Here is an 11,566-nt window from a genome sequence, read left to right on the forward strand (position 1 = left end):
ATCCCAAACTCCCAAAATATTCAGGCTACAATTACAAAAGGTTACAAAACAGAGAAACGCAGAACATCCTCACATTTGAGAAGATGACACCAGTGATGTTTGGCATTGTTGCTTGAAAAAATACTGAAACGATGAAAACAATTAATCAGTTATCCATATAGTTGCCAAATCATTTTCCAGTGACTAACCAAGTAATCAGCTAGCCTACTGCATTGACTACTTGCCTTGTGCTACTCATTTCTAAAATAAAACCACAACTTTTTTTTATGCATTTACTACTACAGCCACATCGCCTCACGTTCAGCTTTCCGAAATGGGAAACACAAATATCCGATGTGCACTTAAAGGCAGCATAGAGGATGCACGTCAACATCGCTATTGGCACTCACTTGTGTCACAACAAATTCCCCGCCCACCCCCAGAAACGCTGTGAAGTGACAATGTAGTTGGCTCACGCTGGAGCTCACAAGTTGGTCAGCATCAGTCTCGTCTGGTTTCTCAACAGCAAGACGCGTGTACTTTTGTTCCTATCCGCAACAACTTTCCACCTCGTTTATGAACTCAACATGACGTTCAGAAGGCTGAAGAAGGTGAACTCCAGCGGACATGAAGGTGGACCCGCATCTCAAGACAACGACATTTATTTCACCTCGTCAAAGTCCGACAGCTGCAGGACTGTGGACTTACCGACAAACTCCTCGGACGTTTACAACTACAAGACTTTGGCTTACTCTGGGGGGACGCTGCCCAGAAACTTCAAAAAGGTAAGAAGTCCATTTAACACTTTGTGTCATAAGTTTATAAAGTCAGTGTAATTTATTCTTTCTTGTGTCCTCATTCATTGATTCTTTTTAACTTTAAGTTGTGAATATTTTCTGTATCTAAATTGTAGTTGTTGCACTACACTGCACTCTTAAAGTTATGTGTAGGATTTACATTAAGTTTTAATTGTTCACACAAGACCTTTTAAACTTGCTTAACATCAAGTTTTTCCACTCTAGAGTGTTATCTCATTAGCAAAACATCATGTTCAATTCTGGTTTTGGACAGTGGATTTTCAGCCAAATGAACATCTTTTTTAGACTTTTCTGATTATTTCACCTGCCAAAAGGAGGAGATAATTTTAAGTATGGCCAAACAACAACATGCCTTATTAAGTATTGCCTTATCTAAAAGCCAAACATCTGTAGGGATTCTGTGGGATGCAGTGTACTCAATCTTTCTGGTGATTCCTGATCTGAAAATGTTTGGGAACCTCTGCTGGAAGCTGTTCGGTGTATCTGCAGAGGGCATCTCACTGAAAGGCAACAGTAGTTTGGACCATGCTAAATCTGATCTATGCTGTGTGTCAGTGTCCTGTACTGTACTTCTTAAGTTGACAAATCTAAATTATCAGCAACAAGTCATTCATTTAAAATTTTAGTATTAGGTAAAATAGATTTTACATCAGAGTAACTACTTTTAATTTTTTTCATTTCAAAATAAAAGCACACTGAAGACTACGATAAACAAATCAAACGTTTGAACCTGATAACAACATGTTAAGCTGGTTTCAGTTCAACCATAATTGAAGAACAGGATCTCTTCTCTGATGATCAAGAATGACATCAGCTTTAGCCGGTGTTGCATAATACTGTCTTAAAGTTATGACAGGGCTAGTGGGTCTCTCATAAGGCTCATTTGATTCAGTTCTGTAATGTTACTTCCTTTGGAGTTGGACATCCCAATTGGAAACCAGTTTAAAACAGACATGTACAACAGTGTACTGTTATCCACATAATGTGCAGTAGCTGGAGTGAAGGGCTACAACAGTGCATTGTGCACACACAGGCGTGGAGATCATACTCGAGCCGCCCCCGTCGCTCTCAGGGAATAAATGCACTCCATTGAGTCAGCTGCGGGACAATTCTGTAAGTGTTGGGACTTAAAGAAAGCAACATTTTACTACCAAGAGAGACTGTAGCACAAAGCAGCCTTTCATAGGAGCAGCATTTGAATATGATTGGGTTGGAACAGATGAGGATTGATTGTAAGTGATTTAGTGGAGCCTTCTGGTTAGATGCCTTCCTTATTTACACAGTCAGGTAGGGCACAGTCCTGACCTACTGTTGACTTGGGTTATCCCTCAAAGCAGTTATTGTGGCTGTTATTTCAGCCCACTGTTCACCACTGCGTCTTGTTTGTTTCTTTAATGGGCTGGAATTTGTACAAACTGCTCGAAATGATTTAAAGTTTCAGATAGGTCAAGAGTTTTAGTGTCTGGAGGCAGCTGATTTTGTGTGAAAGTTAGGCTAAATGTTGGTGCTCTGAGGTTTTCTTCTGATGTTGTGACTGCCTATAAACAAAGAGCAGCCAGACATGCATTTCTGGTTTCACTGCTGATGTTTTCCTCCCGGTATAATGGTTAAGTAGCGTAAAAATACAAACCAGGCACATGTGCGCGGCGTTAAGACTCGCTGGACAGGTCGACGCACCGATGTGTACAGTAGGTGTGGTAGGGGAATATTGGGCATGGGAGGGGAACCCCTCATGAGTAATCCTGCATTCACATCATGCAGGTGTTTGACACGGTCCATGTCTTGTTTCGTTTTCTCCTTGCAGGGTGCTGGGCTACAGAAGTGGAAACCCCTAACACAGTCACCAGAACCACAAAGGTACCTTGTCATTTGCTGACGTTTGTCCTTGTATAATCTTTCAACCTTATCTTCACGCTAATCATTTCACGGCCACATCCTCCTTCTAAAATCTTTAGAAGTGAGCAGCCTCATCTCAAAGTGAAAGGCCCTCATTCAAACAGTGATCTGTAACTATAGAAGCCATTCTTATTGACAATATTCGCGAGGGCTGTTATGAATCTTTCATGTGCTGCCCCTGCATGAGAGATGCTGGGTTGACGTCCCTCAGTCCAACAGACCCTTGTACTTTATGTTTAGCAGTGACGTCCAGATGCTGCTGGACAGCACAGAAGAAGTTCTGTGCAGCCAGCAGAGATAAATTGTTATGCAATTTAGATAAGGACGCACATGGAAAAAAGGAATCCAGAGTTGGACGTAAACATCTTGTTGATCTTATCATTACTGTTAGCCTAAAAGATGACAGATATAGTATAAAATCCCATATTCCTTGGCTTTAAATGGACTGAAGTCTGACCATAACACCAGAAAACAGTGAAAAATGTCTACCATAAAATCTTATCTTATAGAGTTTCAGTGAATTTTGTCCAACCAATTGTTCAAACCCCCAGAATAATCCATTTACAATCCCATAAATCAGACAAAAAGCTGAAAATCCTCACATTTGAAAAGCTGACACATGTGAATATTTAGCACTTTGCTTGAAAAATGAATAAAACGACTAATCAGTATCCAAATGGTTGCTGATAACTTGACTAATCGCTTCAGCGCTGCATTGATTACATGACTTTTGTGCTTTTTCCCCCCTTGTCTTGACTCTTACTAGTGTATTACAAGGTACGGCTAAAAAAGAGGATATAAAAGAAGTTGTGATGGCAACAGTAAAGAGTTTGTTAAAACAAAAATCTCTTTCTTTTTTCCAGAAAGGTGGTGGTCCTGGAGAAAAAGGAAGAGGAGTCATTTGGATTTGAGATCCAGGTAAGATGATAATAGCGATATATTGGTGGTGGTGGTAGGGAGTGAGGGGGTCTTAACCTCTCAAGTGCTATTTAAAAGGATTTCCCTGATCGTCCACATCCCTGTCAACAGATTATGATACTTGAGTGACTGAAGCGTGTACATCTTATCCTGTAAATCTCTAAATCCGAGCCTGTGCCGGTAAGGTTGAAAGGTCACGCATCAGCCAAATAACCCGTTGATGTTAGTCCCATGATGTAGGAGAGAAGAGCAGCCTTTTTTTTTTCTCCCAGCGTCTGTTTATTTTAAGCCATGTGGTTTGCTCACACGCTTCCCATGTAATACCTGCTTCACTTTCTCACCCGCTCAGCAGGCAGACGCTTCCCACATTTGACCTCAATACCGTCATTCCACCCCAAAGCGCTTCCTTACAATGTCAGCTCTCAGACCCTATTCTTTAAATAGTTAGAAATGTTGATTTGAGTGTCCTTTTTTTTTTTTTTTACAGTAATGTGGATATTTTAATACTCTGTTGGCCAGTTACAGTTTCTGCAAGTGGTGTGTACTGCATTGAGCAAAAGACATATTGTTCTATTTACGGTTTTGATGGAGATGCCCGCCCTTCCTGTTGGCCTGCGTGCTAGAAGGAAGTGAGATCTTGAGGGCCAGTTTTTTTTTAGTTTTTTTTAGTTTTAGGATTCTTGTGTTGCCTGATGGTTCTTCCTCCCTCGGTGCCTGTTTAAATTTACACGGATGTGGAGCTGAAGATCCACTATGTAAATGTGATATTTGCATTTCAACGATCTTTGCACGGTTATGTGTTTATCTTTCAGGCTGCTGAGAAGGAAGCTCATATTGAGCCGGCAGCAAGAACAGGCAGGCAGATTTATATCATTGCATATTTCCATAAGAGACTCATCCAGTTTCGATTTGTGTTTTAATAGTTTTAACACTTGACTTAGACAGATGGAAACCTTGGTAACTTTTTACGAGTGAGAGTGTCTCTGACCTGTTTGTTGAGGGAAAGGCCCGCAGTTTCAGGCTCCCTCAGCAGCAGTATGTTGACTGACTGATAATTGCATGACAAGGGGAAGTCTGTCTGTTGTGCCTGCAGTGCTCTGACGTTCTGCAAAGAGACTGCGGTGACTAAAACAATACATGTGGAAGTACCAACAACAGTTTCCAGGACAACAAAATTTTAGATACAAAATAAAGACACAGATATAGATTATCTCACAACAATGTTTCCCATTTTTAAACTTAACTGCTGTCAGCAAGTGGCAGGTTTCAAAGGTCTTAAAACCATACTGACCTGCCTATATGTATATACATTAAAGCGGTCGCTGTCATTTTTCCTCCTCCTTCCTCCATCCTGAAGCGATTTAAATTTAATAGATGGGGGACACAATCCACAGTTCTCTTTCTGTGCAAAAATACATTAAGTTAAAGAAAATATGAGGCTTCTGCCATCTGAGTTCGACAGTTCTTTTGGTATGAAATTCCCTCTTTGTGTTTCTCTGGACGGTGTTTTCTTGTTGGAGTGCGACAGAGGGATTTTTGTACTAAAAGGGATTTTTTTTTAACTGATATATATTCAATACGATGTGACTAGCTCCGTCTGCTGAACTTAATGAGTCATTTATGCAACTTTGGAGTGTATTTTTGCACAGAACAGAGGATTTTTGTCCCTGATCTCTTACAATAAAGGTAAGGAACAATTTACAGCAACCAAAAAACCTTTCAATGCACATATGGGCATGTTGGTACTGTTAAAGACTAAAGAAACAAACTCTTACTTGTACATGTTTGCATCACATCTCTGCGTGTTCAGTGATTCAATCTGCTTTCCTGTATTGTCTGCCATGGCTTCCTCAGCTTGTCATTCAGTAGTTTATCGGTGTTGCATAGTATGGCTACATGATTTCAAAACTGGTGACGTCAATCACATTGTATAAGACAATTTCCACAGAAGAGTAAGGAAGTATTTACAAAGTGTTTTTCTGTTACTGTTTTTTCAGTTTGGTCATTCTATGTCTTTCAGACTTACGGCCTGCACCATCAAGACCAAAACTCGGTGGAGATGTGCACGTTCGTGTGTAAGGTACACGATGACAGCCCGGCCCAGCAAGCAGGACTTAAAGTTGGTGAGTTTGTGTATTTTTATTTGAGCCTGAAATAACCCTGGAAAACACTCCTAATAGTCATGAGGGGAAGAGAGCCTCGTTTTGGTCGTGCTTATCCTCTTTTGTGTTTGCCATCTGACACTGGTGTACCGTCCATCAACAAAAGCACTCGTGTGTTTGAGCTGGCTGTTTGGGGAAGTGCAAATATGACACTCATTTTCCAGTCAACGGCAACCAAGTGAGGGGCTATTTCAGTATTTGCCATCTCCTCTCATCAATGTGCCAGATAGAGAAAGGCAAAGACAACATCTCAAATGCCAGTTTGAAAGGGAAATGTTATTTTTATTTGGCAAAACATGGCTCATTTCCGTTTGGGTCCTTTAAAAAAAACAAAAAGTTCCGAACGATAGAAATGAAGTGTTAATGAACCAGCACATGCAATTATGTTTTTATCAGTGAAAGATAATAATTATCAAAGTGAGAAGAGAAGAAGTTCTGTGCTTGATGTTATTCTAAAGAGCGCTACTGCGGTTATTCACTTTGCTTAAATTGTCTCTGGTTTTCAAACTCATGATGTCTCAGTCACAAGCCGGCCGCTCTGAGCCTTATATAAAAAAAAAAATGGAAAGAGGAAGACGATTCAGTTGCTCCCGCCTCCATCCAACCTGCATATGTCACTTCAGTTTCACTTCCTACATTCCTCGCATGCTTGCCCCATTGTTCCCTGTGTCTTGCTGCGAACGCAGTGACTTCATCGCATGAGACAGATTAGGCGGTGGTTTTTGAAAAAGGAAAATAGGCTTTTGTGCTGAAGCCTCACAAAGGCTGCTGTCACGCATGAGAGTTCACACCACATCTAATAATAATAATACTGTGAAGTGAAATGGTGTGACTCTCATACATAAACAAATGTATATGGCTTTAACACTTGAAATAAGTCTCTTTTCCAATCAGTCGACTCCAGTTCAGTGACAAGCCATATGCCACGACTGCACATGCGTGCCTTCCACATTTGTGTTGCACATCTGCATGTTGAGGTTTCATTTAGAACCAGATGAGCCACATTTGGCTGCAGCTTGTAGTAATGAGTAATAATGCAGTAATTAAAGCCACAGTGTATTGAAGTGCATCCTGACCTGATGGCTGCTGGTTAACACACATTGTGTGTGTGTGTGTGTGTGTGTGTGTAGGGGACACCATCGCAAGTGTGAACGAGGCCACTGTGGAGGGATTTCGGCACAAGGACATCGTTCAGCTCATAAGGGCCTGCGGCAACACACTCAGGTACACAGACTCACAGAAAATAAAAAAGACGTGGATGTTTAGAAACCTATAACTATGTTAGTTATGCTTCTCAGGTTTTTATTTCATTAACATATTCAGTGTATTCTAGCGCTGAACTTGATTTGACAGAAATTTAGAAGCAATTTTGATAATCCCTTAATTGTTCAACTCAGTGAACAAGAGTGCTCTGATGCTAACAAGCCTATCATAAAGTCAGGTTAGAAATATTTATTCAGAGGGCAACATAACATGTGAAGAGGGACATATCTGTGCAAAAAGTCTGACTGGAAATGTAAATGACTTGTTCTCAACATCACTGTCATTGAAGTTGTCTCCTGTGTCTAAAAGTTAAGAAAAGTTTTTTTAGTTATAGTTATATGTGTTATTATGTTAATATTTAAATTAAATGATGTGAATGAATGAAGTCTGTGATTCAGCTTTCCCAAAAATGTTGATTTGGTTTAAAGCAATTTCAGTGGGGGGATGACGTAAAACATTTGAGAACTTCTGATTTAAGTTATTAACTTAGAAAAAAACAACCTAAACAGCTTTTTAAACGTGAGAACTTGCTGCTATTTTTTATCCTAAAACATTGTTAAATGCATATATTTGTGTTTTGGGCTGTTGGTTGTACAAAGCTGCCAAATGGAAGATGTTACCTCAGGCTCTGGGAAACTGAGATGGACATTTTTTGCAATTTTCTAACATTTCAAAGACTAAGGCCAAGTTATGCTTGGAAAGAACTGGTTGGTACGACGTGTTGTCTGGCAACACAGACCTCCGCCCAATACAAAAGGTGTGGGGGGAGGGTGTTTCAGAAGTTGTTCGACCATCTGAGAAGCAGTTCTGATGAAGCATACTTACAGCTTAAAAGTTTAAAAATAACAGGCAAGCGATTATGATTTTTTTTTACACCATGTTATTGAGTTGAAATAGTTTTGTCATCCATAGCTTAAGTATTTTGAACATCAGTGTTAAGGTTTTGATATCTGGCAGTTGAGTGCCTGGGTGGGTGTTTAATCGGAACCATGCTCTCTTCCTTATCCTTGTCCTGTGCTCGTAAATGATTAAAAGGACAATTAGTGAGGCTCCGTCTGTAAACTTTTTGAGAGCTGCTGCGAAAGAAGTGAGGTGAACCGCATCAGAGTGAAATTGCAGGCACAGATTTTATGGACTGACATCATCAAATTATACTTACATCTTAAGTCTATATAAACTTATAAATAAAGTGAAAACAAGCTCTATAAGTTGGTCACCCACTCCTGTGATTCAAAGGATTTGCCTCACTGAAGTATCTTGAGTGGAAAATGTATACGTTCCTTATCCTTCCCCCCTCTCTTGTAAACTGTTTCACACCCGACCCCTTCCTGCCACCGTCTTATGAAAAGAGCCTTTCATATGGTCGAACTTGTTTTTCAACCACTGTTTTCTGCCCTTGTAGTTTTTATAAGCGCTTCCCTTTACAATTATTAATTCTGTTTCCTTCTGGTTTTACACTTACAGGCTGGAGACAGTTTACAGTGACTCAATCCGAAAAGCAGAGCTGGAAGCCCGGCTGCAGTATCTGAAGGTGAGTTATTTCCTTTTAGGTGTTGCTGCAGCCGTTTTTCACTGTTTGTCAGCAGTGAGTCAGCCTCATTGTGTGTCCACCAGCCTCACCCACCCACACACCCACCCACCCACACACACACACACACACACATTATGTTACATGCTAGATATAGACACCACCTCCCACTCCCTCCCCACCTGTCTCTCCAGCAGCACCACCTGTTGCATCAGCAGTTTTTCTGGCAGGCTCACTGATGGCTGCAGACATTCTTGACCAGAGGCTGTTTTTTAAAAGCTGCCTATGAAGTGGCTCAAGTGAGCACGCTTTTCCCCCAAGATTACAGCAGCTGTCCCACTGTAATCCGTGTGTGTGTATGTGTGTGAGAGAGAGAGCTGAAACACAGCCGCTTTCTGAGATACTAATCCAACATTTCTAAAGATTATCCTGCCGCTGAACACGCTGCATTTGACTTGCTGGAGATGAAAGGGTTGGTAGACATTCTCATTGGACAAAGAACTAGAACACTGACTGGAAAAGTTCTACCTCAATCACCATGACAAAAACATGTTCAATCATACACATTAAGTTGCATGTCTGTCTGTCAGTGGTATTTAGGAAATTTCCTCTGATGCGTCATCGTCCTTTTTAGTTTTTGCTATTTATCAGCACTGTTTCACATTTACTACTGAGAATATTCCCATTAGTAGTTTAATAATAATAATAATTAATAATAATAAATTTATTTATTTATAAGCATTTTTAGCATTTATTTGCCTATTGTCCCTGCAGTGGGAGCACAGATAATTTGGGTTTTTAGTCTTTGTTGTTTTGATAAATTACATGTCAAAATGCCAAATATCTCTGTTTTATACATAAGCTGACAATTTACAGCTTAAATAAATATGTCCCACCTTTTTTTCTAAGCATTGTTTTTAATTGGAAACAAGTAACATCACAGTCCTCTTTCATGAATTCTGCTGCCTGTACGTTGTGGTCTTCTTGTCACAATCATTTAACATATCTCTGTCTTCCTTTTGTAGCAAACTCTTCATGAGAAGTGGGATGAATATCGGTCGTTGATGGTGCAGGAGCAGAGGCTTGTTCACGGTAGGTCGTTTTGTGTGTCTTGTGAATTCCGTTGACTTTATTTTATTAGGATAATCCACTCAGTGTCAACACTGCTTTTATACATACGAAACAAACAATAAAACTATTAAAACATATCAAAGTGTCCAGATTCCAGATCTGGTTTTTTGTGTGTCTGAGAGGTGATACAATTCATAGCTGATAAAACAAACACTTAAAACATAAAAAAAACAATGCACACGTTCTCCAAGAAATGCCCTATACTCCGGGTTTCAGTTGTTCTTTCTGTATGCCTGTGTGTTCAGTGATACAACATAGTTTAATTAGTGGTAGTCCACTATCCTAACTCCGCCCTTCTTTCCTGTAGGCATAGTAATGAGTGATGCTGCAGTGTACGAGTCCCTGGAGTCAGCAGGCGTGTATGGCAGCCTCGGCACTCCCAGCCCTGTCGCTCAGAGAGCCATCCGCTGCGCCGGCAGCACCAGCAGCAGCGCCAGCCTTCTCAGCACAGCCACCGAGGACGACCCTCTCTACCAGACCTGCCTGTACCCGGTAGACGGTGGCTTGGATTCCATCGACCACACCAGAACAGAGAAAAAGAAAGAGCAGCAGCAGCCGCAGAGGCAGCAACGTCTCCGACCGGCCAGCGAGCTCTTCACGACGGCCAAAACGCATCTGACCCGCAGCGCAAGCACACGCAGCTACACCAGGGGATCTTCTTCATCGTTGCCATCGTCCACTTCGGGGGAGAAGCAGGGAGGATTTAACTCCCTGCAGAAGAAGCCCAAACAGAAAAGCTTCCGCAGGCAACTCCTCAAATTCATCCCGGGCTTGAACCGACCGCTGGAGGAGGAGGAGAGCAAACTGTGAGCAGCAAACAAAGCTGTTCACCTAAAGTTCACAAGAGAACACACCCAGAGACTTATAGCACCAGAGACAAACTAAACTGCCAAAGAAAAAAGAGTGACAAGGCTGAGACCAAAGTGTAATGGCGCTACAGTTGCACCTCCCCATGTTTGAATGGGTAGACCAATGACAATTTGGCTAAGTTCTGTAGCCCTCAGTGTTTCACAGCTGTACATAACTTTTGTTTTCATTTGTTTTGTTCTTTAAGTTATTTATTTATTTTAACAACTGTCAGGTTTTTGTACAGACTGAAGGATTTTTTTTGTTTGTTTTTACTGCATGCTCAGACTTTTCTTTTGACCGCTGAATAAGTGACCCGTCATCATTGTGATAGTGCAAATACATTTTATATCTACTTCAGATGATTCAGATTTGATCCTGTGTTATTTGTTTCCGCCTAAGTCACGGTTCCTAAAAATAAAAATACGTGGCAACTTCAGATTATATGCTCATTATTTTGTGCAGAACCAGAAAAGCTATTTTGTTCTTCAAGCCACAACTGTATGTGGGAATTGTAGCTGCCAAACTTAAATTAGTGCTGAGACCTCGAGTGTACAAACATTCTGTTTGTAATTTCCCCCGTGGAGTCCTACTCCATGTGATACTTTTAAATATAGTAAGTCTTCAGAGTTCCACAACTCTTCCTCCGTTTAGGAATATTATCACCAAAGTTTTACAGGCTAGTATGTGGCTTCGGATTGTTTGAGGCATTTTTTGTGGTGCAACGTATCCCGAATGGAAGCTGTTGTATCGGCTATGACACAGTTTATTGTTGGAAAAATGGTGAGGAATGTGCGGAGAAAGGCATGACCCAAAATTCCAAACACAACCGCTTTCTTTCAGCTCTTGCAGATGATTGCTGATTCCTCCTCTTCCACGCTCCCATATTCCCATGGCGGGTTCAGTTGTCCGAGAGCTCACTATTTTGTGTGTGTGTGTGTTGGGCGGGGGTTGCTTGGAGTCTTTTCATTCTTGGCTCCCAGCTGACCCATGAGGTCATGGTGGTCACTCTCTCTGTTGGCTCT

The 11,566-nt window shown here is 41.0% G+C and overlaps 1 protein-coding gene across 1 annotated transcript; it reads left to right on the top strand.

Annotated features, from left to right (window-relative positions):
- The first annotated feature begins 446 nt into the window (after window positions 1-446).
- tamalin (trafficking regulator and scaffold protein tamalin) lies at window positions 447-10,980 on the top strand. The gene is made up of 8 exons (XM_038723529.1): window positions 447-764; window positions 2,602-2,654; window positions 3,557-3,611; window positions 5,632-5,734; window positions 6,904-6,997; window positions 8,501-8,567; window positions 9,590-9,656; window positions 10,003-10,980. The coding sequence occupies exons 1-8, from the start codon at window positions 567-569 to the stop codon at window positions 10,503-10,505; spliced, it is 1,140 nt and encodes a 379-aa protein (XP_038579457.1). The 5' UTR covers window positions 447-566; the 3' UTR covers window positions 10,506-10,980.
- Window positions 10,981-11,566: the final 586 nt, after the last annotated feature.

This window comes from Micropterus salmoides, unplaced genomic scaffold (genome assembly GCF_014851395.1).
Source record: "Micropterus salmoides isolate LMB-PRFRI ecotype aquatic unplaced genomic scaffold, ASM1485139v1 Ms_hic_scaffold_16, whole genome shotgun sequence".
Classification (NCBI taxonomy): Eukaryota; Metazoa; Chordata; class Actinopteri; order Centrarchiformes; family Centrarchidae; genus Micropterus; species Micropterus salmoides.

What these genes read in the sequence shown, in the direction of transcription:
- tamalin (XM_038723529.1), top strand. Translation starts at nt 567, where the DNA reads ATGACGTTCAGAAGGCTGAAGAAGGTGAACTCCAGCGGACATGAAGGT. An exon ending in CAGTCACCAGAACCACAAAG is followed by an intron (nt 2,655 to 3,556) that starts GTACCTTGTCAT and finishes TCTTTTTTCCAG; the next exon opens with AAAGGTGGTGGTCCTGGAGA. An exon ending in GCCTGCGGCAACACACTCAG is followed by an intron (nt 6,998 to 8,500) that starts GTACACAGACTC and finishes TTACACTTACAG; the next exon opens with GCTGGAGACAGTTTACAGTG.